General features: G+C 42.1%; 1 protein-coding gene across 1 annotated transcript; it reads left to right on the forward strand.

Moving 5' to 3' along the window:
- DRAM1 (DNA damage regulated autophagy modulator 1) lies at positions 1 to 27,835 on the forward strand. Its single transcript, XM_066634091.1, has 7 exons — positions 1 to 394; positions 13,795 to 13,862; positions 14,973 to 15,115; positions 21,298 to 21,475; positions 23,189 to 23,247; positions 25,096 to 25,188; positions 27,283 to 27,835. The coding sequence occupies exons 1-7, from the start codon at positions 204 to 206 to the stop codon at positions 27,325 to 27,327; spliced, it is 777 nt and encodes a 258-aa protein (XP_066490188.1). The 5' UTR covers positions 1 to 203; the 3' UTR covers positions 27,328 to 27,835.
- The last annotated feature ends 51 nt before the right edge of the window (positions 27,836 to 27,886 follow it).

Raw genomic sequence — 27,886 nt, forward strand, 5'->3', positions numbered from 1 at the left:
AAGGAACTTCACGGCCACTTTCCCCTGAGGAGGTCAAGAGAGCCGTGGGGAGAGAAGATCGCGGGGCGAGAGGGCGCGCCTCTTTGCGCAGCACAGCGCGGAGGTCCTCGCAGTTGCCCGTGTTGTGACTTCAGGTGCTTTGTGACTTCACTCGCGGGGCGCTGAGCAAGGGGACCCCCCCCCGCGCCGTGGCCTCCGCCTCCATGTCTGTCGGCGACGAGCGGCAGCCGCTGATCCCCAAAGGGAGCCAGGGCTGGCCGAGGATGCTCTCCTTCTCGCAAGGCGTGGCCTTCTTGCCCGTGCTGCTGGTGAGCTGGTCCTCGGCAGCGTTCATCATCTCCTACGTGATCGCCGTCCTCTGCGGCCACGTGCAGCCCGTCTTCCCCTACATCAGGTGAGTGGAGGATAAGGAGGTGCCCCTGGAGAGCCTTGGCCATCCCAGGCTGCGTCTGCGCAGAGCCAGTCTGGCACAGCTGCAGCACACTCTGTCAGGGCTATACCACCTCAGGTTGCTGGTGGAGGCATTCATGGTTATATGATGGTGGAAAAGAGCATGTGGGGGAAAGTTAGGTCGAGCCTTCACCGTGACTTTCTCAAGGCTGAATCCTAGCCAACTTTCCAGCACCATTGCAGCTGCAATGTAGCCTTGAGGTAGAACAAAGCATCTCTTACCTTGAGGAGGACTCAATGACTGCCTCCCCAAGCAGGATGTAGCGTGCATCCCGCTAGCATGGCTGCATCAGTGCTGGAAAGTTGGTTAGGATTGGGCCCTTTATCGGGGGTGGGGGTGGGAGAATTTCTTGTTTATAACATTTTAAACAACAAACTGCTGCAGCACACCAGTGTGCCACAGCACATTGTTCTCAAAGTGGCTTACATGGCCAAGTAATGATTGGCCAGTTTTCCGTCTCAAACAAATGACCACCTAAAACAAAACTTAAAAAAAAAAAATCAGTGTTATAGCTCTCCACCCAGAGCATCAAATGGTACAGTATTCCCCTGGGGAAAACCTTGCCACTTCTTCATTCTGTTAATCTGATACATTGGCCTGAGAGGAAGTGGTGGTAGTAGAACTCAGAGGTGAGTGGGCTGTACCACTTTAGGTTGGGGTGGTAGTGGATCATATTGTAGCACCGCGGTTTTCAACCAGTGTGCCGTGGCACATTGATGTGTTGCAAATGGTCCACAGGTGTGCCATGGGTCCATTGGGGATGTGAGCCCCCCACTAGCAGCAGTTGTCAAAAAACTGAAGGTGTGCCTTGGCAATTTTAGTGCCTTGTCAGTGTGCTGTGAGATAAAAAAAAGGTGACATATGCAAGTTTTCTACAGCCAAGGACTTTCTCCCATAACAGAACAAGGGGAAAGGGCTGGGCTAGAATCTTTCTCTTAGATGTGCTATTAACAATAGTGAATAATTTTTTTGTTTTTTACATAAGGAAGTAGTCAAGTGTGGTTTTTCCCTACTTGCAGTTAGGCGACTGTACTGCTTCATTCAGCTACAGACCTAAGCATGTTTACCTTAGTATGTTTACCTTAAAGTAAGATTCTACTGATTCCAATGGAAGTTGCAGTATACTCTTAGTAAATCAGATTATAGCTGCAGTTATACTGCTTGTTGGGAAGGTCACCTGTAGTTAAGTGTTCTGAACTTATGCCCCAAAGTGAGACCTGCTGATTTCTCTTTTATTTACTCCCATGTAAACCTGCCTAGATTGAGGACTTGCAACTCCATTCTACTCATGTTTGTTCAGAAGTCCCATTGATTAGATTGCATTTGGAGGGGATTGGTCATAGCTCAGTGGAACAGAACCTGCTTTGCATGCAGAAGGCCAAAATTCAATCCCTAGTATTTTCAGTTCGAGCTGGGAAAGGGTTCATATCCTGGAGTACACTGCCTGTTGGTGTAAACGTTACTGATCTACATTGTAACTGTGCAAAATGCCTTCAAGCGTTAATGCCCTGGTAAGTACGTTTAGGGTTGTACACCAAGGAATGTGTGCTAACCAGGGTTTTTCACTTTTAATTATTGCAGGATGGATAGAAATTCAGCTGATGAAACTCTCTGTCTTTGCATCTCTATGTGGCATCCATTTGCATGTGATGTGGTGTGTAGCATGCTTCAGCGCATGTTTGCGTTCAGTGTGCTGCAGTGCAAACCAAGGGGAACATGGGTGTGTTGAGACTAAGATGTACACAAACACATGATGTGAGGGTGTAGAAAGTGTTTTCCATGAAACAGAAGCAGTCAAGGTGAACAGCTTAACTTATAATTTCCGTTTCTGTTGGTGCATGAGTACATTCATAAACTCTTTAAACTGAAGTGGTTTTTTTATGCTAGAACATTTCTGATTACAGGAAGCACCAGTGTGAAAAAACACACTGAAAAAACTACAGTATTTTCAAGAAAAAAAACTACAATATTTTCCTTTGTTTTCAAAATGTAATTTTTTCATTCGTTTTATTTCTCATTCACTTTGATTTCATTATTCCTTTCATTTTAATTTGATCTTCAGGGGGTGACCCATCTTGTTGTGTCTGCCGCTGTCTGTAATGTCATTATTTTCCATCCAATTGGGATACCATTTTTAGGCATCATGCTGCACCCCAGAGTAATTTTTTCAGCCAAATTTCTAAGAGATTACAAGAAGGTTTACTGTTTGCAAACAGTTCAGAAATGGTGGGCTGTAGTATATGATGTTCATTGATGTCAGTGACAGGGTCCCTGAAGCTTTTGTTGTTTTTGCTTGAAACTTTTGTTGACAGAAATAATTTAGGCATTCTAAAACACCTGTAAAGTATTGGCGTTGTCAAATTACAAACTTCCAAACATTTCTCATTTTATAGGTAATTTTTAAAAAAGACTTTAGCTTCTGAAGCTCAATATATCCAATGACATATGTATATACATCATCTTTCCTTGCAATTTATCTTTTCCTCATTTATTCTTCTTGTCCACTGATAGTGTCACTTTTCACTCTATATATGAGGTACATAGGCTTTTTTTTTTCTCTTTGACTTCTCAGTATGTTTGTGCCAGGGCAGAGGAGAAGGATGTGCTATGCTGGTTCAGTTTTGCCTGTATTTTGCTATTAATCAATATCGCAACTGCTTTTAAAATTTATTGACTGAAGTTCTGACCAGGCACAAGTGCAGATGGACACGTAATCACTGTTTGGCCAAAAGTAAGCACTGCCCAGCAAGACTGTTCTAGAGCAGAGTGATATGGCTGGTTTCATGAGAAGCAGCTGATCCACTGGATGCCCTAGTGACTGTAGCAATTGAAGATGTTGTGGAAGGATTACACTGTATTGGTAGACTTACACCTTTGAAAACATGCAAGAAATTTACAGCATTGTTCTGTGAGTGAATGAGAAATTCAAGACTATGTGCCTTTTACAAGACCAATTCGTTAAAGACTGCAACGTTGGCATTGTCAGAACTGGTAAGAACCGCATCAGTACAAGATGTTTCCATCAACAAACATGAGCAACATGACTAAATTTGCATTGCATGAGAAGAGAAAGGATGGCTGATGAGAATTTTTTGCTGGATATTTCATGAAATACACTAAGGATGGTTGAAAAATAGAAGCTTCATCAGTTTACAGGAGAAAGCAATGATTAGCAGAACGTGACAAGTGAACACCTTGGAAGAAACAGATGCAAAGATATTACTCCATGTGATTTACCTATCTGAGGAGCTAAAAATGGCTGATTGTTACTACAAATGTTTATATACCATTTTCCAATAAAAGTAGTTGCATAGTGGTTTACATAGCAAAAATAAATAAGTAGAGGTGTTTGTTTCTGGTTAGTATGATAGGATTACAGCTGAAGCCTTACAGAACAGAATGGGTTTACTTCCGAGTAAGGTAAAAAATACCATTTTCAGACACCTCTGTATAATGAGTGATTCCCTGTCCTGAAAGGAGAAACCTTTGCTATGTGCCATGACTGGATCAGTTAGAGCTGGTCATCTGTGGTTGACGTGGCCAGCCAGCCCCCACAACTTGTATGTTGAGGCACACACATTCTTACCAGCTGTCATTTGAACCTCAGACATTTCTCCTTGTCATAGTATAACTGAGAGAGAGGTAGAATGCATTTGTGAAGTTGTTCATGAGGTTAGGATAAAGAGTGCTCACATTTATGGCACCGGTGGACAGTAATAAATGCTTTGGCCTGTCACTACTCTGTAAACGAAGAGAAGTGCTGATACAAAACTGATTGCACTTTTTCTTTGGTGTATTTCACTTCTCTTGACCTTAATGCAGGTAATGTAAGTTGAAATTGTCAGAATCTGTTCCATTAACAGACCAATTTTGGAGTAAAAATTCTGGTTTGCTGGTGCCTTCTTTTATGTAATGCAGAGAGAACAGACTTCTCATTGGGGCTTTTGTTTTTCATTGCATTTCAGGTATATGGCAGAGAGGGAGCTAGATTTTTCTGAACTATATGTTTAAAAACTTTTTTATTGCTTATTTGCATATATTAAACTGTAATAAAGAAAGCAGAAATCATGAGACTTGATTGGAAATACACTCATTGTGGTCCGTAAGGTTTTCTTGCAAACAGTTATCAGAAAAAAATGTGGTTCTGTCTAATCAGAGGTGTAACTGGTAAAATAGATAAAAACAAAAGTGGTTACTAATCAAGTCAGGAAATCACAGAAAAGTGGTTTTGAGGCATAGAATATGACTAATTGCAAGGAAGCACACTGATTGCTTAACGATCAATCAGTTTTTGGTAAAGTAAGGATATGCAACACATTTTAATTTTCTTTAATATTTAATTCCTTTCCACAGCCTGGGTTGCTGAGTTAGAATAGTACTATTGGAATAAAAGGGGAAGGATATTGCAAAATTTCAGATTTGCAGTTTAATGAACTTGTATTTAATGGATAATGATATCATATCTTTGTAGAGCAACCACATTTGAAACCAGTAGGCTACTGAAAAGTTTGAACTAGCTTACTGGTATTTTAGAAATCATTACATTCTCCTCATATCTGCTATCTAACCACTAATTATTTGAATGATGACTAGTCTGGCTTAAAAACTTATCACATTCTGGTTTCTTTTCATCCATAGTTCCTTAAGCCTTGTTATGTCCATTCTTTAAATGTACATAACAATGCACTTTATATTTTAGTTGCAGAATACCACAGAGTTAGGCATCTTAGTAATTTTGTACACGGTACCCCTATATTTGCGAATCCGTGGGTTCACCTATCTGTGGATTGGGTCCTGGGTCCTCCCAGCTTGTGCACCCTCTCTGGAGGTAAGGGGAGCTCTGATCACCTCACCTCCAGAGGGGCCTCTGAGCTTAGCAGAGGCTGAGAATGTCAGTCCCTGGCCTCTGCCGAGCTCAGCAGCTAAAAAACTGCAACTTCTAATTTCATGGAGCAACTGGGAGTGATTTTTAAATGCCTTATAAGGGACTGGGAGGCCTGGGGGGGCAAACCCCTGGAACTGTGGGGATGGGCACTCGCCTATATCCATGATTTCAGCTATCCGCGGAGGTTTCCGGAATGAAATCCCTGCAGATAAGGGGGTATACCTGCATACTGCAATTCTGATTCTTTTAACATATTCATTGTCCTTTGTGGGAGTGCTACTGTAATTATTAGGGGTTTTTTGTGATATTTTTTCCAAATTTTTTTGATTAAACTAGCAAATTGCGGTGTTTTTATCCAAATTCGACCTGGTATGAACAGCGCAATAAAGTACAATAAGCATTTCACCTGTGAACTCTGTATCATTTTAAACCAGGCATGGCTAACCAGCAGCACATGTGCCACTAATGGCACGCAGATACTTTCTGAGTAGCACACACAAAGTTGCCATATATTTTTGAAAAACATTTAAATAATAACAAAGAGAGCGCCACAGAAGTGAGAACAAGAAGGTGGGCAGGCGGGGGGGGTGGCTGGGCTATGCAGAAGGGTAATGAATGCACCTTAGATGGACTTCAGAGTGGGTCCTGCAGGGCTGGACTAAAGATCCATGAAGGCCACCTTTTTGGCCTCATCAGCAGTAAGTCAGGTGTCTTTGGAAAACCCCAAATAGGCAATAGCACTCCCATGTTTCTTGCTCTGTACCTGCAGGTCAGAACTGCAGGCTTAGCTCTTCCTTCTCAGTACCTCTGCATTTGCTTTCTTCCCACCCACTCAAGTACTCCTCCCCCTCAGCTGCCATACATGCACACACCCTCTAGTAGATCTCTAGCAGTATCTCTAGCAGATAAGAACAGCCCTGCTGGATCAGGCAGTAGGCCCATCTAGTCCAGCTTCGTGTATCTCACTGTAGCCCACCAAATGCCTTGGGGCAGTGTTTCTCAAATGGTGGATCGGGATCCACTAGGTGGGTCATGATCCAATTTTGGGTGGGTCCCCATTCATTTCAGTATTTTATTTTTAATATATTAGACTTGATGCTACCATAGTATGTGACTGCATATGGGGAAATGTCACAGGTCTGTACTTTTAACAAGCTACTATATATATTCTTTTAACAATGATAGTCCAGTCCTCTCTTAAAGGCATCTAGGCCAGATGCCATCACTACATCCTGTGGTGAAAAGTTCCACAGACTAATTACATGCTGAGTAAAGTAATATCTTCTCTTGTCCATCCTAACTCTCCCAACACTCAATTTTAGTGGATGTCCCCTGGTTCTGGAGTTATGTGAGAGGGAAAGATATCTCTATGCATTCCCTGCATAATCTTGTATGTCTCAATCATGCCCCCCTCAGGCATCTCTCTTCTAGACTGAAGAGCCCCAAACACTGTAGCCTTTCCTCATAGGGGAGGTGTCCCAGCCCAGTATTCATCTTAGTTGCTCTCTTTTTTTCACCTTTTCCATTTCCACTATGTCTTTTTTGAGTTGTGGTGACCAGAACTGGACACAATACTCCAGGTGTGGCCTTACCATCGATTTGTACAACAGCATTATAATATTAGCCGTTTTGTTCTCAATACCTTTTCTAATGATCCCAGACATAGATTGGCCTTCTTTACTGCCGCCGCACATTGGTTCGACACTTTCATCAACTTGTCCACCCCCCCCCCCGAGATCTCTCTCCTGATCTGTCACAGACAGCTCAGAACCCATTAGCCTAAATGTGAAGTTTTGATTTTTTGCCCCAAGGTGCATGACTTTACATTTACTTACATTGAAACGCATCAGCCATTTTGCTACCCATTTTCCGAGTTTGGAGAGATCCTTCTGAAGCTCCTCACAATCTCTTCTGGTCTTCACCACTTGAAAAAGTTTGGTGTCATCTGCAAACTTAGCCACCTCACTGCTTAGCCCTGTTTCCAGGTCATTTATGAAGAGGTTGAAAAGCACCTGTCCCAGGATAGATTCTTGGGGCACACTGCTTTTCACCTCTCCATTGTGAAAATTGTCCATTGGCATCCACTCTCTGTTTCCTGGTACTCAGCCGGTTTCTAATCCATGAGAGGACCTGCCCTCTAATTCTTTGACTATGGAGTTCCCTCAGCAGCCTTTGGTGAGGGACCATGTCAAACGCCTTTTGAAAATCCAGATATATAATATCCCCAAGTTTCTCCCACATCCACACATCTGTTGACCTTTTCAAAAAATTCTAAAAGGTTTGTGAGGTAAGATTTACCCTTACAAAAGTCATGCTGGTTCTCCCTCAGCAAGGCTTGTTAATCTATGTGTTTTGAGATTCTATCTTTGATGAGGCATTCCACCATCTTGCTTGGAACAGAGGCTAACCTGTCTATAGTTTCCCGGGTCCCCTCTCCTTCCCTTTTTAAAGATCAGTGTGACATTTGTGATCCTCCAGTCCTCTGGCACCGTGGCCGTTTTGAGGGACAAGTTGCATATTTTAGTCAAGAGATCAGCTACTTCATTTTTCAGTTCCTTAATAACTCTTGGGTGGATGCCATCTGGGCTGGTGACTTTTTGATCTTTAATTTGTCAATGAGGTCTGAAACATCTTCTCTTTTAACCTCTATCTGACTTAATTCCTTGGTCAGGAGGGGCCGTTCGGGCAGTGGTATGTGCCCATGGTCTTCTCCCATCAAGACAGGTGCAAAGAACTCATTTAATTTCTCTGCTATCTCTAAGTCTCCTTTTATCTCCCCTTTCCCTCCCTCAGCATCCAGAGGGCCATTCGCTTCTCTGGCAGGTTTCCTGTTTCTAACATATTTGAAGAAGCTTTTATTATTCCCCTTAATGTTGCTGGCCATGCGTTCCTCATAGTCTTGCTTGGCCTCCTGTATCACCTTCTTACATTTCTTTTGCCACTGTTCATGTTCCTTTTTATTCTCCTCATTAGGGCAAGACTTCCATTTTCGGAAGGAAGCTTCCTTGCTCTTTACGGCCTCTCTAACTTGGCTGGTTAGCCATGTGGGCATCCTCCTGGACTTAATCGAGCCTTTCTTCCTTTAAGGTATACACCTCTGCTGGGCCTCTATTATTGTTGTTTTAAGCAGCCTCCATGCACTCTGGAGAGATTGGACTCTTGTGGTCCTCTGGTGGGCTCCATGACTAGCTGCTCTAAGGCACAGTCATTTAACATGTCAAGAAATCTGGTCTTCTTTTCGTGACCAGAACACAAATTGACCCAGTCTATATGAGGATAATTGAAGTTGCCCATGATTACAATCCTGTCCCTCCTTGACACCTCCCTGTGATCTGTTTCCTCATTTCAAGGTCCCTTTCTGGTTTCTGGTCTGGAGGACAATGATATGCCCCCAGTATTACATTGCTCCTCCAGCCTGGTAATTTAACTCACTTTTTACTCAACCGCTCCACTGTCAGAAACGCTTCAGGGAATCACTGCCTTCGTGAAAACTACTTGGGGATTCCTCAAAAGTAAGCAAAAGTGTTGTTTCATGAAATGAGTGGGTTTTTTGGTGTTTTGTTTATTGGTCTTTGCAATCATGTTGTCCTCCTTGATTTTTAGTTAGTTTCTAAGAGGATCAGTGTCTTTAAAGTTCTTCTCCCAGAAGCCTGTATGGTCTTGAATGAGTGGGAGCTTTGTAATTCTTTGCATGGTTGTCTGTGTTACTTCTGTCAAAATGCCCTTGTGTTGCTTTTGACAGAAACATAGTCCATGTCTCTTTGGCATGTGATTGCATTCCCTGTAGCAATCTGGACTTTCCTGAGTAGAAATTATATGACTCATATGACTTCCTTTCAGAAATTTTTGCATGCTGAGCATTGGTCTGTCCCACTGATATTAGTGAACAAGGGGAGGAAGAGAGATGGTGTCATGAATGCCTTGTTTTTCCCCTTATTATTAGTATTATTGCCGGTTTCCTCATATTTGGACATTTCTAACACATAACACCCCTTTGAGATACTGTAATCTCCCATAGAGCAGTGGTTTCCAAACTTTTTAGCACTGGGACCCACTCTTTAAAATGACACCCTTTCAGGACCCACCTAGGTTTACAAGACTTAAAAAAAAAATTTAGAAAAAAATAAAGATGCTCCAACTTTTATCTCCCTATATTTACATATGCTTGCAAACTGCAGGAGCTCTTTGCAGGGCAATTCTGATTTTGTAAAGCCTGGGGGCTTGAGGCAGTTGGTTATCTCATCCTTCCATCACCTGTATTTTCATTGGAGGCTCTGCTCAGCTGCTATGGAACCCATCAAAAATCAGGTCATAACCCACCAGTGTGTCCCAACCAACAGTTTGGGAACCACTGCCATCGAGTACCTGGGATGCTTCTCTGGGAATGGCATTTCAAGCAGATTACCTCAAACAGACACATGTGGCTGGAAGTGTATTGCTCTTTCTCTGTGTCTGAGCTTTCCCTGGAGACAAAAGCTCCTAACCAACCCCTCTATCAAGACTGGCATATGTTCACTCATTGGGCACTCAGAGAGGTAAAATGAAGTGGCTAGGTGATTCACCTCATCCAGTAGGTTAACCTTATGATATTAACAAACTTACATTCTTATGATCAAGCACAAAGATGCTGGTGGGACAGGTCTGCCCTTGGTGCAGGCAATAAGGTGGTGCATTGTCTGTATAGAATTGTAGTGATTCATGCCTATTGTGCACTGGCTGGTCTTGCCCATGGGTTTGGCTTGGATGTCATTGCTATGTAGAGGATTCCCAGCTCTACATGTCTTTTTCCATCTTCAGCTGGGGTGGCTGTGGAAGTTTTTAATTCCTCTCTGGAGTCAATGATGAGATGAACAAGGGTAAGCAAGCTGAAACGTAAATGTGGGGAAATCTGTGTTGCTGGTCAGGGGACCTGTTGTCTTAGTACTGGAGTGTCAGCCTGTTCTTGATGGGATTGTAATTCTCTGGAAAAAGTGGGATCATATCTTGGGGGGTACTTATGGAACTAGGATGGGGTGAGTGGGGCATATGGGTGCAAAAATAACATGGGTGTAAAAATGTTAAAAGGGCAGTGTGGGTGGTTGTCTGAGACCTGAGAGTTTGGGCTTTGAACACCCATATTCCTGGGAGACTCCAGTTGTGCCTGATCTTGGTTCTGTTCCTTTTAAAACTGGAATCATTCCAAGCTCTGGCCTTGCCCCTCCCGCCTGTTCAGACTCTGTCTTTTTTTCCTTGCCCCAGGAACTAATATCCCTTGTTATATCACAGCTTGGGGGTGCATCCAGACTTGACTCTGCTTCTGTTCAGCTTCAACTGGTGTGTCGGCTACATCCATTCCTAGAACAGTCTGACCTGGCTATGGTTACTTGTTGTCCATCCCAGGTGCAAGTTGAGGCCCCTTGGAATCCTGGGCTTGTTGACCTCTCAGCTTGGTTGTACTAACTGCTCATCAGCTGCTACATGGTCTGGGCCCAGGGTCAAAGGCAGGGTATGCCCACCAGGGGAGCACTGATGGGTATTAGCTGGACTCAGACATGGCCGAGGGAGAGGGTTGCAGCACTCTGGATCCTCCTCCTGAGTCAGGGCTCTGCTTCTGGGTCACTGGCAGCTGTTGTCTCCTGCTTACCACCTGTCTGCCTGAGAGCTTCCTAACTGGCCTTTGTAAATAACATAAATGTAGTTTATGTAAGCTAAACTCCTCTGTTGGACCTTCCCTATCTAGCTGCCTTCCTGACCCCAAAGGCAGAGGCTCGACCCCTCCCTCTTGCCGCCTCCCCACTCCCCGGCCCCACCCTCCCTCGAGGAAGGTCTTCTGCACTGGAGCATCCCATCTGGTCCTGCATTGCTGTGGTTTTGTTGGTTTGTTCTCATTGTATAAGATTGCACTCTAAATCAAACATGGTTGTTCAGAAGTAAGTTCCACTCTGTGTGCTGGGACTTACTCTCACCGAAGGGGGGAAGAGAAAGGAAGATTGCAGTCTTAAGTGATATGCTTTGATGTTGCCCAGATTATAAACCACCTTGAATTCTTCATGAAGAGGAAAGGTGAGATACTAATTAAAAATATATATTTGTAGAAATATAGAGTGAGAGTACATTCAGTATTTTAGTCTGAACCAGTGCATGAATCACTAACATTTTTTTGCATATGCATTCTTTTCCTTGAGTAAGGTCAGCACATTAAAGCCCCATTGATTTTAATAGAACTAAGCACATGTTCTTTACCTTCTTGAGCTCTGTGTTTTTTGTTTTGTTTTGAACAAATGGCATCTATCATTTTAATTAAAGTCTGTCTTGTAAACAAATAAAAATGACAGAGGGGAAGGGCCCCAAAGGAACCTTCAAGAAACCTCAAGAGCGAGAGTGAAATCTTGCAAGAGTGTCATCTGTATGACTTTAATAAAGGAACAAATAATCACAGTACCTGTAGATAAATGCACTGTCTCATTCAGTTATAACAGGGATGGGCAAACTTTAGGGATCCTGGACTTTTAACAATAATGTAGAGGGGGGATTTTCAGCAGGTGCAGCTTGTCATCTGTGAAATGACAAGCTGCACCTGCTGAGATTCCCTCTTCTTTACAAAGGTTCAGGATCCCTAAAGTTGAAAGTTTGCTCACTGCTGAGTTATAGTAATAGCATATTAAAACATGCAACACAGAGAAAGAATCTGGATAATAACTTATTTTGTAGAGCACTTCATCAAAAATGCATTCCAAAGTCTTGTAAACTTGGCTGTTTGAGAACTGTGTATTCTAAGAGTCAGCTTGGGCCCATAAGTTTTCTTGTCCAGGCTCCAATGGCCAATCCTGAAGTATATAGCAGGGGTGAGCAGTGTGTGGGCAGCAGGTGAGGCAGGATTACCCCACCAGAGTTCTTTGAAGAGCGCTACCACCGCTGGGCCTATGATCATGCAAACTCTCCCAACCTATGTACTCTAGAGTGAGTGGGTTGTGAGTGTTTGTGTGATCACAGCCCTGGCATCGGAGGTGGCACTTTCCAAAGATCCCCAGTGGGGCAATACGGCCTTACCTGCTGCCTCCGCACCACACACCTCTGGTATATAGTGTGATGCTTTCCAGTTGTGAACTCACCAGGTTTCTTGAGCATAAAAAGGAAGAACTAAAAGAACAGTCTGAGTTCTCCCTTAATATCAACATAGATAAAGGCTTTCAGGTGTCTCCATGGTTAGGAGCTTCAAGGGGCTATAATAAACCAGTCAGTACTGAACTCCTTCAGCCTGTGTAGACCTTACTTGCTAGAGGTTACAAAGCAAGTGGCTGTTTTGAAGCTTGAGTAGTTACAGGCAAAAAGTTCCCAAGACAGGTTTGCTTCTGGATTTTTTTTTAAATGAACTATAGTAATGAAGTCAGAATGTACTCACACTGTAGATTTGTAGTGTATCTTTTGGAAGTACTTTTGAAAATGTTATTGAATGATTTTTCCCCCTAAACTCTAATTCATATATACATTGCAATTCTTATAAAGCTTTCAGTCAAAGTGAATGACATTCTGTGCCATTTTCAGCTATTTGAATTACTCTTAAAATGTGAAGTGTTCCAAGAAGAAGTTCAAATTGTGCAGTGGTCACATGTGCAGATTCCATTTTCATTTCACCCAATATGTTTCAAAGACTTTGAAGTGATCGCAACTCGGCATAGTTTTTAGGCAGTACAGGCACGTCTCTCATTGCTGAAGTACTTCAGATTTGTCACAAGTTGAAGTGGCTCACGTAGGATATTGACGTTCTGCTGTTTGTAAAGTTATTCAGAGCTTATTTTAAGTAAAATGGTTATACAAGATTTCATTTTATTTTTCAAAACCCAATTATAATTGTATGCTTAATATTTTTGTTTCTACTTAAAAACAGCTACAGGTCCTTCAGACTGGATCTGAGAAGCAGTGCTGGCAAAAGGGTGGGGTGTTTTAAATTACTTCATCATGCAGTTTCCTATATATGTAAATCATGCCTGTAGCTGCTAGTAAATTTTTTCCTAGGAGAGCAAGCAAGTTCTTTCACCCTGGTGTCAGGCATAGTGGGAAGGGTGTTGTCCATCAACTGAAATATTAGTAAATCAGAAAAAGCTGCCAAGTTCCATTGAAAACCAATGAAACGTATGTCCATAAATATGTACTTAACCCTTTTCCGCCCAGCCCATAGGTGTACGCGCTTGATCCTTGTTGCATTTATGCAACGTTGGGCAAAAGTGGTTAACAGGCTGATCCTAATCACATCTTTGTTCCATTTTTGTGGAACTGAGTACTAAAGCTGTTAGTTTTTTCTACCTTTGTTTGTTTTAAGGAAGTATGGTATTTAATGGCATTTACTAGTTGAAGCACAAATTCAGCAATCATTATTAATTACATAGTACTTATTAATACTATGTTTAATACTAACATTAATATTTAATGTTAATTTGTTCCTTGTTTATAAATAGCATCTTGTTTTCATTTGTTGTAGTGATACAGGAGCAACACCTCCAGAAAGTGGTATCTTTGGATTTATGATTAATGTTTCTGCATTCCTAGGTATGTATGTGTTTATTTATTTTATTTTATTGAACTATCTAGTCTGCTTCATCTTAAAAACATGGTTGGATAAAAATGGTTACCTATAATATAGACATGTATTTCTGAATAGGTAAAAATATAAGAAATACTACCAATCTCTCCCTCCCCTGGAGAAACATGATGCTTATCACTCAGAGCAACTGAACAGGGAAGGGCAGGTGGGGTGAATCCAGCAGCAGCAACTCTCACAGGATCGTATCCTCCATTTTCAAAACCCAACATGCCCCCTGGCTCTCCTCCTACTTATACCAGCAAAATAGCTGCTATAGATCTAAGGAGACCCATAGACGATTGGACAGCCTACCAGGAGGTAAGTAAACACATTTGCTTATCTCCTGCAGTCTGTCCAGTTGTCCTCCCTCCACCCCGGCCTGCAGCACATGCTTGATTGTTGCATCTGCGTACTATACTGTGGCAGGGGATAGGATTGGACTGATAGCCTGCTTCCTGCTTCTGGAGACTCTGGAAATTAAGTACCAGGCCTGCTTCTCAATCTAGATTGGCCCTCCCAAAGTGGCATAGCTAAGTGTGGGGGTACATTGCCCAGGAACCACGCCTTGAGGGGGCGCCAACCTACAACCCTAACAGTGGACCCCGACGCCTTAGAAAACCTCCTGAAATCCTTAGAAAGGCACTTCCAGTTTTCGCATGGCATCCCTGCACCACAGATCACCTCACGGACATGACTAAACATGACTGGGGTGTGTGTGTTAAATTTGATTTTGTTTATGGGAGGTGTTAAAATTTTGTGCCCCCAGGTAACGGAGACATTGGCTAAGCCTCTTCCTTCCCAGATCGTGTTTCCTAGTCACTCTGGTGTAGGACAGAATGTTTAGAACACATTTCTAGACATTCCTGAGCCAAAACTGGCCACCTCTTATCAGGCCAATCCAGTGATATATTGTGCTGCACAGAAGAGCTTTGTATAAGCATTAATTGTCTGATTAGTACAAGATGATATTTTCTTCTCTGTATTTGTTAAGAGAATTTGTTAAGAGAATTCAGGTTCTGTGCTGGATGATCTGGTTTTTGAATAAATTTTTGTGTGTTCCCCCCATTTTTTTAAAGGTGCAGCAACAATGTATATAAGATATTTAATTACAAAGCAGCAAAATGAGATAACAAACTTCATACATCGTCATTTCAATGTAATCGTGTTATTTGTTGGACTGGTGGGTTGCATTGGGATGAGCATTGTTGCAAGCTTTCAGGTATGTGTAAAAAAATGTTTATGATTTTTTTAAAGTTAAATTTATACCCTGTTTCCTTTTGAAAATGACTTACACATAAATGAAAGTATTATAGTAGGGGTGTGTGTGTATATACTCATACAGTATATGGTCTCTATAAGACACCGATTTTCAATCTTTTTTTATCTCATGGCACACTGACAAGGCTCTAAAATTTTCAGAGTTTTTTGACAATAAACAAGGCACACTGCATTATCGGTGGGGACTCGCATCCCGCAGTGGCCCTACTAATAAATGACTCTTCCCCAAACTCCTGCAGTGCATTTACAAACTATTCATGGCATACCAATATGCTGTGGCACACTAGTTGAAAATCACTGCTCTAAGACTTTAAAAACAAACCAACAGCCAAGAATCATAATCCAATTTCTCCCTCATTGCTAAGGTTAAAGCCCTCTTTGCAAGTTTACTATTGATGGAAGCAAGGTGGCTATATGAGCTTCCCATGGCAGAGTTCCAAAAGTAATGTTACTATGACAATAAGACTGTGGATGTGATTATCACCTACTGAACCTCAGACAGTGGTGGCATCCTCAAAAGATCTAAGGATTCGTGGTTGTGCCTGGCCCAAGTTGTGCCGCGCCCTGGGAACTTGACCGGTCAAGGCCCTGTGGCTTCTACCTTCCCCCTGCAGCTTCCCTCTCACACTGCTTCCATTCCTGCAGCTCCCCTTCCTTCTCACTCAACTGCTTACCTGGGTCAGTGTAGTGGGCTTGCATGATGTGGAGTCAAGAAAATCTAGACTCACCAGACAACAAGCTTTTTGGATTGTCCCTGGTGATGGCCTAGGTACCTATGGGACTCCAGCATGTGACCAGTAGGCCTGCCCTCTGGCAGTACTTTGGGCATTTGTATAATAATCGGGAGAGTACCAAGGCATATATGACAGTGGAATTGTCATATCATCTAGAAGGCACAGCTGGTGTACCAAGCCAAACTGGATACATGCCTGACCACAGATGCTATCTGAACATCAACAGCAAAATTGTGTCTAGGAGCAAGCTGTGAACCTAATCTCCTATTGACTGTGATCCTATCCAGAACAAGTCATTAACTATTCTTGGCAGGCCCAGTGTGCACAAACACACATCTTATCTCATTGAGCTTTAAGGAAAAGAGGACAGGAAGTGGGTGTTTCCTTTTGACTTTTCCCAGCTACTTCACATAGATCAGGGGTTCTTGACCACTTTACAATTACAGACCCTCATTGAATTGCCCAATATGTCCCCACATCCCCCTTGCCAGACTGTTAAAATCACCACCACAACCAGTCCTTGGTTTAGCTTTACATATAGATAGCTAGGAACACACCTCAATCCATATTGATAGTGGTGATAATTTTTTTTACTTGTTCAGAGATCAAGTCCCATACCCCCATCATCTGGCTCCTATACCACTGCTCAAGAACCCTAGAATCCTGGACAGAGATGTTAAATACTGTAGGAGCCACGACAGAACTTGGTTGCATCCCAGCGATCAACTCCTGCTAATGGAGTTAAAATTTTCCATCACCATGTATCTTAGAATCTAATGACAAGCAGAAGCAGAACCACCACCAATTCTGCCACCTGCCCCAAGTCTCACAGGCAATATAGAAATTTTGCAATTGATACTTCCTTCTTTGCATTGCCCACTCTTACTATCTAGGGTAGAGGACAGATTAGAAATTGAATGAATGAGTGGGAAAGGCAGATGATCTTGCATAGTATCTAAGAGAAAAGGATGTTACAGTGGACCCTCTTTATCCATGGGCTTATTTATCTGGCGACTTCTGGTCATGCCCAGAGGTGTTCTGAGGCATGGAGAAGCCACCCGTGGCCTCCCTGTGCCTCAGAAGACCCTCAGTTGCAACTGGAAATCTCCACCGCACACTGGAAGTGACATCCAGTTGCATCTTGGAGTCTTCTGAAAAGGCTAGGAGGCTGTGTGTGACGTGTGGAGGGCCAAGTGCAGCCCCCAGATAAGTTATTGTGGTGGCTTGCCATCCTGCCTGCAGATTTAATTATCAGCTGATTTTGATATCCTTGGGAGGGGGGTCCTGGAACAGATCACCCACTGATACTGAGGGCCCACTTTACTAATTTAACTGTATGAATGCTGACATTTTTCTGAGAAAGGTTATACAAGTTGCCCAGTGTCAACCAAAATCACATCTCTGACTTTGAGTTCAGAATTTACTGGCAAATCTGTGATTATTATGCAAAAAATAACTTTTCAGGTAGTTTAACATTTTGGAAAACAATGTCCCCTTATTGACTGATGCCATGTTGGAGTCATGTGGATGATTTTTTCTGAAAAGGAATGCATAATACTTATGTTCTGTGATTTCTTTTCAATCCCTTTTGCCTGGGGAGATCCATTCTAAGATACAATGAGATCCCCACTGTGAGAAACAGCAGTCCATCCAAATCAATTACTTGGCCAGCACTATAGGGTTCCTGGGTGATTGTGCAAATCTGCTCTTGGAAATCTGCTGACATCTGTTCCAGCAGTGAAGAAAATTGTCATTGGACTGTCATGCAGCATCCTGTCCTTGTGAAATACTTGTAATTTGCCCAATGCAACCAGATAGTGTGTTGAGTGATTTGTGACACTTTAGTAACCCTGACTTTCATTCATGACTAAAAACAGAAGTGTACTTAGCTGAATGGTGCAGTTTACAAGAACTTGAGATGTCCTATGGCCACCTTTCTTATTGGCTTTTTCAGCAAAGTCCTCAGTGTTTCACTGTGTGTGTCTACTCAGAAGTAAATCCTATTCTGTGTAATAGATTTTACTTCCAGGGAAGTGTGTTTAGGATTTCCATCTTAATAAATGTTCTCCTGTTAAGAATATTTATGTCCCGCTTTTCAACCAAAAAAAGTTCATAAAGCTGTTTACAGAGAAAATCAAATAACTAAATGGTTCCCTGTCCCCAAAGGGCTCGCTGTTTAAAAAGATGCAGAAGAACCCAGCAAACAGTCACTAGAGAAGACACTAGTCTTCACTGGGGTGAAGAGGGACAGTTATTCTCTCTGTGCTTTAAATATAAGAGGTGCATCACTTGAAAATGTGCCTCTTTTTTGTTGTACCCATTAAATGTGTTTGGAATTGGGATCTGAGCAAATATTTTCTTCATTGAGAATGGTGCTGGGGAGAGCTGGGTTCAAATGTCCACCTAGCCCCAAGAAACTCACTGGGTGATCTTGGGTCAGTCATCCTGTCTCAGCCTAACCTATGCCACAGGCACTATGTCAGGATAAAAGGGAAAACCTTGTGTTAGAGGTTTATAAAAGTATGCACGATGTGGAGAAATTGGATAGAGGTACTTTTTTGTCACTTTTGTCACTAGAAACCTGGGGTCATTCAACAAAACTGGTTGGCTGGAGATTTTGATCATATAAAAGTACTTCTTCACACAGTGCAGAGTTTTGTTTTATGGAATTTGCAACCCCAAGATGCAATTTTAAAAGGGGATTACCCAAATTCATGGAGGCCTTGTCTACCTGTGCTGTTATATGCTACCTCCGGAGGTAGTATGCCTTTTTGAATACCAGTTGCTCAGAACAAGCAACAGAAGAGGCATACATGTTCCACTTCTGAGCTTCCCAGAAGCATCTGGTTGACCACTGTGCACCAGACTAAATGGCCCTCTGTTCTCCAACAAGACTGCTCTTATGTTTGCATATTATGATTCATATCAAGACTAACAGAGTGTTGAAAACTACTTATACTACTGCTTATAAGGAGTAGTAGAAATGGCAAAATACAGTTGAATTGGGTTGACAATTTAGGCAGAGCAGGAATGAAAAGGCCATTGCATTGTGTGTTGTGTTGGGCTATCTGCAAGTATGAACTATTGTATAAACTCTTGTAAATCAGATCATAGGGCCCAGTCCTTTCCGATTTTCCAGTGCCACAGCTGCAATGCAGCCCAAGGCAAGGGAACAAATGTAACCTTACCTTATGGAGGCATCCATAACTACTTTCCCCCCACAAGATGCAGCACCTCCCTCCCCTCCCGTAGCAATGCAATCCTGGGGATTGTGTTGCTGACCTCGCTCCCTCCCCTGCCCCTTTAAACCTTTACACGAATCTTTACACAAACTTAAACCCACCAGTTTGAGTACCACTGTTCTAGTCTGAACACAGCCCTAAGTGAAGAAACCTGAAAAAAAGGAATAAGACTTGAGGCCCATTGAATACACCTGTTCTTATTCAGTGATTACTTTGGTTTCCAATTATTACATTGAAACCAATGCTTATTACTTTGTTTTATGGTTTTAATATTTTGTGTAGCTTTTAAATTTGTTTGCCACTTTGTGCCAGCTACTGGCTAGGAAATGCAAGATACAAGTACAGTGGTACCTCGCATAACGAATGCCCCGCGCAGCGAAAAACCCGCAGAACAAAAGCGGTGTGCGAAGTTTGGTAACTTGCATAACGAATTTTTATGATTTATGCTTCGCATAACAAATTTTTTTTATTGTCCTGGTTTGTCTTAAGGGGGTGGATCTTCATGTCCCTTTATGATCCCGTCCACCCTAGTAAGGGGCGGATCTTCGTGTCACTTTATGATCCCGTTCACCCTAGTAAGGGGCGGATCTTCATGTCCCTTTATGATCCCGTCCACCCTAGTAAGGGGTGGATCTTCATGTCAGCTTGCTCCCAGGAAAGTGTGCACAGGATTACAGCCTTCAAACTCCCCACTCAGCATCCCCCCATCGCTCATTCACCCTCTCACTGCCCCATTTCCTTCACGTTTCCCCCCATGATCACGGCAAAAGCAAGCAATTGAGTGCAGCTGCTGTGTCCTCCCCAGCTTAGAGCACAATCCTGTGCGTGTCTCCTCAGAAGTAAGTCCCATTGTGCTTACTCCCAGGAAAGTGTGCACAGGATTACAGCCTTCAAGCTCTCCCACTCAGCATCCCCCCCGTTTTTGAAATCCTCTGTACAGTATGTATGCCTTTAAAGAGCACTTAATAAACACTTTGTAAACCAAATTTGACTTTGTTCTGACTTTTCTTGCTCATAGGAACACATTAATTAAATTTCAATGCATTCCTATGGGAAAACGCGCTTCGCAAAACGAAAAACTCGCATAACGAAAGGACTCGCGGAACGGATTAATTTCGTTATGCGAGGCACCACTGTAATTATAATGGTGATCTCCAATGCCTTAAGGATCCTGAAAGCATATTTAAGCCAAAACATTTTAGAGGGACAAAAATTGCTCTTCCTTTAAGATGGAAGAATAATCTTCCTTAGCATTTGCCAATAAAAAGTGAAGAGCATATCTACATAGGCCTTATTTAGATTATCGTAAGTGCTCATTCAGTAAATGTACTGCACATCTGATGCAATAGCTATCACATCCTTGGGCTTCAACCTGGCTACTTCTATCCTTCTTCCTGCTTTGAAGTTGCAACTGCAGTGCCATCACAAGCTATGTAACCCATACCATTCTTGCATTACTTTGTTGGAATAAGGATTCCAAGGAGATATGCTTCCTACTTTTCTGGCTTTCAGAGTTACCGTAGATACCCGCCCTGTGACAAATTTTTGCCAAGTAATCAAGCTGAAATTATCGCCTCACCTTATCACAGAGGTCGGTGAGAGGGTGGAGCTTTTCAACAAGTTGCGTTTCAAGGGACAGGCACCATAGGAGGAACCATTTTTTCTGATGTAATAATTTAATTATTTCCCAAACTTTCTGGCATTAGCTTGCTTATTAAAAAGTATAACAGTGCAATTCTAACTTGTGCTGGAGCAGGCAGGCCAGCAGGTCACCTTCCCCCTGCTCACCTTCCCCCTGCCCCAAAATGCCTCCTCCCTGCCCTCCCCATGCCCCCCAGACGTCTGTATCAGCCAATGCAAACCCCGCCAGGCCTGGATCTGGGACAGGGAGGCCAGCACAACTCCTTGTGCTGGCCTCCCCAACTCCTGAGCCGGGACAAGCATGCCTTATGGCATATCTGCAACACCCCTTGGTCGGCACAAGTGACTTGCGCCGGCCTAACTCGGGGATTAGGATTCCACCCTAAACTCTTTATGATGACCAGTATTCTCATGTATTTGCCCTCCACTGCCATCTGAGTCTTCTTTTGGTGTGCATTTGGTTCAATTACAATAGTAAATAATGTTTTCCCAATTGTCTCTTTCAGGAGCTAGCAGTTCCTAGTGTCCACGATGGAGGAGCTCTTGTGGCTTTTGTCTCTGGTGTTCTGTATATAACGCTTCAGACTGTAATCTCTTTCAAGTCATGTCCACAATGGAGCACTCGGTTTACATTTAGGATAAGACTAACCATCTCTGTGATAAGTTCAGTGGCTGTTATTCTCAGTATCCTTTTAGTTCAGTACTGTGTGTATTATTTGCATCATCCTTCTCATATGTTTTCTGGTTAGAGATAGTCTAGAGATTACTATCTCTTGGTTAGAGATGGTTAAAAGCACCTGAAAATGGAGGAAAATGGTGGGGGTGTAAGCCTGAACAATTCTGAACATTGATGCATTCAGTGTTTGAATTGCAATACTTTAAATTTGACTGACAAAGCTAAATTCACACATGTTTTCCTTGAAAGATGATGAATTTCAAGTTTATCACACCTGATTTTACAGCCACGTGTGCCTGCTCTGCTGTTTTTAAGGACAGAATTTAGCTTACTGAGAATTGCATATGTAGTTCTTGGAACTGGTAGCAATGGAAATCTGTGGTACAACATGTGACTTGTCACCCTATAGTGTATATAGGGAACTTCAGTCTCGAAAGACTATGGTATCGCGCTCTGAATGGTGGTTCTGGAATAGGGAACTTAACACATATATATATATATATATATATATATATATATATATATATATATATATATATATATATATATGCTTGTGAATCTAACACTGAAACTAAACTCCATGACCCCCAAAATTAACAGTTGGTCATTTCAGATTATAAGCAGACAGCTGACATCTGTGTTGCCAGTTTGGAGAACCTGCAGACATTACAACCCAAATCCATGCTAGTGTAAATGCTACAGTCAGCAGTATATAAATACCATCTGTAGCAATCGCCTTTTGAATTAGTTTAATTTATTTAATTTATGCCCTGCTTTGGATTTAAATTACTGTCAAGGCAACCTTCAACATATCTGCCTTTTTGTACAAAATTGCAGTAGTGGGACAGTTAAGGGTCTGGTTACACATGTACTGTACTTAGGGCACGATCCTAACCAACTTTTCAGCACTGGCATAGCTGTGCCAGTGGGGCATGTGCTGCATCCTGCAGTTGGGGGACAGTCACGGAGGACTCCTCAGGTAAGGCAATGTTTGTTCCCTTACCTTGGAGTTGCATTGCCCTTATGTCAGTGCTGGGAAGTTGGTTAGGATTGTGGCCTTACTTGCACAACTTGAGATCAGGGTTTAGGTTTAATTATAAATAGCAGGGGAAGCATGAAGGAGCAAGGCTATGGTGGATGTTAGGGGCTTTAGTAGTTTGCCCCTGCTGTGTTTTGATCTCTTTTGCACACAGGCATGTGCCATATTTAAATGGGGGAAAAGTGCATTTACTTTCAACAAAAGTATGTTTTCATTTAACTGTGGCACATTGGTGTGTGTGATCAGGGTCAAAGCTGTGATGGGGACAAACTGCTAAAGCTCCTCTACCCTGCCATAGCTTTTGTCCTCTTTTGGTATGTCCCCATTCCCTGCTATTTACAATTAAACATAAGTCCAGGTCAGGTTTAAGTGATGGAATTAAGTGCACATGTAATTGGACTCTTAAGAGAGGTGTTGGGGGAATGTGATGTTAGAGTCACTCCTTATGTATTCCTTCTGTCCCTGTTTTAATGGGGCTTGTGGCAAGCCCAGGGGAAATAGCCCTTCTAGGAAGTATGCATCCAGGCACACAGGAACACTGTCATAACCACCCATTGACTATTCCATTCCCCTACATGAATAATGTATTCTCCGTTTCCTCTCCCTTCTGAATTTACCCAACTGAAAGTATTGTAGAAGTATTGCCTCTTAAAGCAATTGTTTCTTAACCCATCTTCTCCAGTGATTGCATTTGCTTCAATGATTTCCATAACAAAAATAGATTGGAATCCAGGTGAAAAGGTAAAACATCACTAGGTAAAAACAACTAATTGTTCTGCCAATTAGCTCAACTAATTAAATGCTATTTAATTTTTTCATCTAGGCACAAGTAGGCATTAACAAACTTTGCTGGTGAGTTTGAAGCTACACAGAGATTCTTCAGCTGCTAGATGATAGCAGTTACCCAGGTGCTTAATCATGCAACTCATCCCAACAGGGGCTTAGGCTTAATTATGCCTAAGAAGTTGTATAGGAACTTGAAGTGAGAAATTTCATGGTGGGGCTTTGAGGATAAAAATAGCACATTTCATAGAAACCAATAAGGTTTCTACACTGTTCAGTGAAACATAGTTTTGGTGAGTGATTGCAAATGTAGAAGTATTTCTGTAGCATTTCTGTACCGCAAGGGGAGCACTTATAAGGAAAGTCCCACAAAAAGCATCTTTTACACTGCCATGATAGTGCCTCATTTTAATATGATGGGAAACAGATGAGAAGGTAATCTGTAACAATTGTATGCTTTTAATAATGCAATGCTGTTCTGTGTTTTGTGTCACAGAGAATGAAAGGCTCTGATTAGAATACATTATATAAATCGTGGCTTCAAACAAACTCTGCACATTGCATTTCCATCCCTCTAGACCTATTGTTATCTTGGTACAGCTTTTTGTTATGGAGCTTTTGTCATGGGGGGTTGCATGCTATACGAACCACAAGTGTTTTAAACTGAAATACACTGATTTAAACATCAGGTGTGATTTCATAGGATTGGAATGGCTATAACGGTTATAATTGCAGCTCTCAAAGCTTGAGAGCTGCTTTAGGCATTATAGTACTGTGGGTGGACCAAATGATTTATGAATCTTCTGTGTGGGCGTTATGTGTGTTGTAAAATTTTGAAACAGAAGCTCATATGTATCTTGTGGTGAGATGCATGACTTTCAGATGTGCATGTATGGGGGAGGGGGAGGTGCACCATGTGCTTCCAGATGAGTTCTTACTATGAAGCAATGTAAGACAAGTGCCTTGGGTGACATATTCCAGGTGTTAAGATAAAAAGAATGGGAGGTGGGTAGATCTCCATGGTGCACATATCTGTTGGGAAGTTATGTTGTGCAGGTGCCAATGACATGCAAAAGGGCATGATATTTGGATTTTATTTTTTTTTGCCCTGGGTACCAAAGTGTCTTGGACTATCTCTGTGAGCATCTCACTTTGGAAGGCATGAGAGTTCCTGCTCTTGATCTTCCTCACATGTTGTAACATATAGAGATACTTTGTGTGCATTTAGGCTGGTCTGATTGCACACAATACAACTGCTTTGATGAAGCTAAACAGGTCTAAGTTGGGTCAGTGCCTGGATGGATGACCACCTTGGAATCCTGTGTATTTTGCACTGGATTCCATGATGGAAGGAGATGCATGCCACCAGCCATGAAGGTCTCAGATAGGCAGCAAAAGCAAGGAGTTCATCAAGACTTCTCTGTGGGTCATCATGGTTGCTGGGCTGTTTGGCTTGACTGATCAAAGATATGCAGGCCTGTAGTTCTTAAAGGATATTTCCTATTAAATGTGACATACAAGTAACCTTGAAATATGGCTTGCATGACAAGGTGAAAGCAGCATTAACGGGAACAAATTGGAAAACGGTGGAGTAAGAGAATTCAAAATTGCAAAAGTAAGAGGTTAAGGAAGTGTTACACATTTAGTTCTCTTTTAATGAAGGTTGTAATGAACTTTTTAGAGTCTTTGTCTAAATGCAGGAAATGAACTTCTCTGAAACAGGGAAAAGAAGTTCTCTTCTTACACCACTGTCACATGCATTTTTTACTTCTTGGCATTTGTTTTTTTATTTCTCTTTTCCATTAGGATTACAACTATCATCTTGTGAGTGCGATCTGCGAATGGACAGTAGCTTTTGGCTTTGTTTTCTTCTTCTTAACTTTCATCAAAGATTTCCAGGTGGGCGTGATGAATGAGTGGTTGCGTATTCAGAGCAAAGGACTTGAGGGCCTGAACTACATGTTGTAAAAAATGTGTAATGTGGCCTCTGTGTGAGAGTGTATGTATGTGTTAACAATAGTGCTTGGGGATGGGACCTGAAATGGAGAAAACTGGAGGGCAACTTTAGCACTTTTGCCACACCACAGTTTTGTTTTTAAACCACCACTGGGCCACATTATGCATTTTTTCATAACATGTAGTTTGACCCTTGGGAGCCTTTGTCACCAATATTTGAATCTGGGCTGGGCATGGCCTCTCTGGCTAGCATTACTAAATCTCCCAGGTTGGGGAAGAACAGCTATTTAATTTTAAAATAAAGATAAATTAAAAATTATGCACTGCCAATGGTAGATTTGAACATCACTTAGCTCTCCTATTCATGGAGTTAAAGACACACACCATGTGTTAAATGTCTTAGAGCATGTCCATGAGCATAAATGCTTAGTCATTCATATATTAAAAGTCACTACCCAAAATCTGTGGAGTAGTGACATTGACTTGTGAATACTGGGAATTCCTAAAGAATGTTGTGACTGTCCCACAACAGAGATGTCTTTCTCCATATGCCAGCAAATGCTAGCAGCTGGTTTGAGGTAATTGTCAGCTTTCACCAGTGTATGTGAAAAATGGATAGCCATTAACATTTCAGACATTCCCCTGCATTCTCTTTTCAAAGAGGATAATGTGTATCTGTCTGTATCTATTTTCCTAGGGTCAGCTTAGATGTGCAATGCAAGTGCATGGTTTTGACCCTTTAATGTTTTCCTCTGTTCTTTTTACCAATGGTGTCACAGGTCCAGGTGTCATTATGTGACCTAGGACATGTGTCTGACATTGGCCCCTTCTCTTTCCCTGCTTGGAAGCAGGAAGCGGAAATGGGGCCAGCCCGCAACCTTCCACTTGGCCTCAGAATTCACTTCCTTCCAGATAGGAGATGGGGTTCAGTTTTCAGTTATTTCATCCTTCTCCTTCCAGGAGGCAGCTTCTCTGGGTGTTTAGGTCTCCTTATTTCAGGGATTTCTCCCAGAACACTCTTCCTGCCATCCTGTCTCTTCACTCTGCTCTAAACTGAACTCTTAAAGTCTTCCAGACAGTCATTGCAAGCTCTGTCCTCTCACACTCTAGTTCAGTGCTCTCCATTGCCAGGGTAATGGAGGGAGCACTGTCATAACTTTTTTGCAGCACATTGGATTCTTCAATTTCAGTGACCCCTTTCTGGAAATGGAATATTTTGCCTCAGGGTGTTCTGTCCAGAGCACTCCAAGCTAGGTTGTCCCATTGTTGGGGGCAAACCCAGACACTTGCTTGCTTTTGAACCTTTAATCGTTTTTTTAAACGGGGGGGGGGGATGCAATCATCTGCATGTATGGCTAATTTGTCCCTTAGAGTCTCTCAGCTGGGTTCTACCATTGGAAGAGCAAGATGCGCAAAGATTTTTTTTCCTCTCTCTATATATACCCTCACCACCCCTCATCTTGGAAGAGGAGATTTCTCCCCTCACATTTTGCCACCCAACCCCATCTTTTCCAGCATCTCCTTCATTCCAAACAAGAGATGGAATTGGGTTGCAACAATAAGACTAAATTTCTAGACTGTTCTTCAGTGATCTCTAAATCCTCTGAACAATTGCTAATAACAAATACTTCTATATTTTCATGTCTACATATGCCCACTTTATAATATTATCAATAGTTTTGAAAATATTATATAACTTGATTGTGCTGAAGTGTCTGTGGCTGCAATCCCATGCACGCTTTCCTCAAAGTAAGCCCAACCGAACACAATGGAACTTTTGATTACACATAGGATTGCGATTCTTAGCTATTCAGTTCAAGTGGAGAAGCATGCGCATAATATAGAACACACACATTTAGAATTGGGGGTTCAAAACAAAATGAACATTTCCTTGTTAAATCCCAAACCTTTTGCTGCTTTTCTGCCTCAATCTGAAATATTCCTATCCTGTTCCTTCAGCACCCATAGTGAAGGTAAAGTGAGTGTTTTGCAATGAGTTGCTGATGTTTGATTGTTCTTGTTTCCCTTTCATTCTAGGGAGTTTCAATAAGGATATCAACAGAAATGAACGAAAGCCTATGACCATTTTTGGTTATCCATAAGGATTGTAGAAGCCGGGGTTAAGGGAGGAGAGGGTTGTTAACAGAACCGTTGCAGGGCAACAGGAACTGGTAAAACTGATGTGACCTGAACCTGCTGCTATCTGCATCATCGTAATCAATGCAAAGTGTCTTTTTAATTCTGTCTTTATAATTTTACTACTATTTCTTATGTATCATTTATTCCTTTTTAACCTGTTTTCAAAAATTATTATGTATTATTAGATAGTTCTCACATTTCATTTTTAAAAGAGAATCTCTGAAAGCATGTACATTCAAGAAAGTGGAATGTATTTTCCTCTTCTGTATGAATGTTTTCTCTTTATTTGTGTTGGGAACAGAGATGGTGTCAAACAAACTCAGGTGACACTCCTTATGCACTCCAGAGTTCAGTGGGGGAATCCTGAATGTACTTAGGATTGTACTGTAAAATATCTACCATTCTTGGTGTGAAGAAGGGGAAAAATGTGAAACGGTTTAACTTGAGAGAGAGAGAGAGAGAGAGAGAGAGTGTTAATATAGTAGGGGGGAAAACCAGCCCC

This window comes from Tiliqua scincoides, chromosome 7 (assembly GCF_035046505.1).
Source record: "Tiliqua scincoides isolate rTilSci1 chromosome 7, rTilSci1.hap2, whole genome shotgun sequence".
Lineage (NCBI taxonomy): Eukaryota > Metazoa > Chordata > Lepidosauria > Squamata > Scincidae > Tiliqua > Tiliqua scincoides.

Coding starts and splice junctions, on each gene's coding strand:
- DRAM1 (XM_066634091.1), top strand. CDS start 204: ATGTCTGTCGGCGACGAGCGGCAGCCGCTGATCCCCAAAGGGAGCCAG. Junction 395..13,794: donor CCCGTCTTCCCCTACATCAG/GTGAGTGGAGGA, acceptor CATTTGTTGTAG/TGATACAGGAGCAACACCTC. Junction 25,189..27,282: donor CTTTCATCAAAGATTTCCAG/GTGGGCGTGATG, acceptor CTTTCATTCTAG/GGAGTTTCAATAAGGATATC.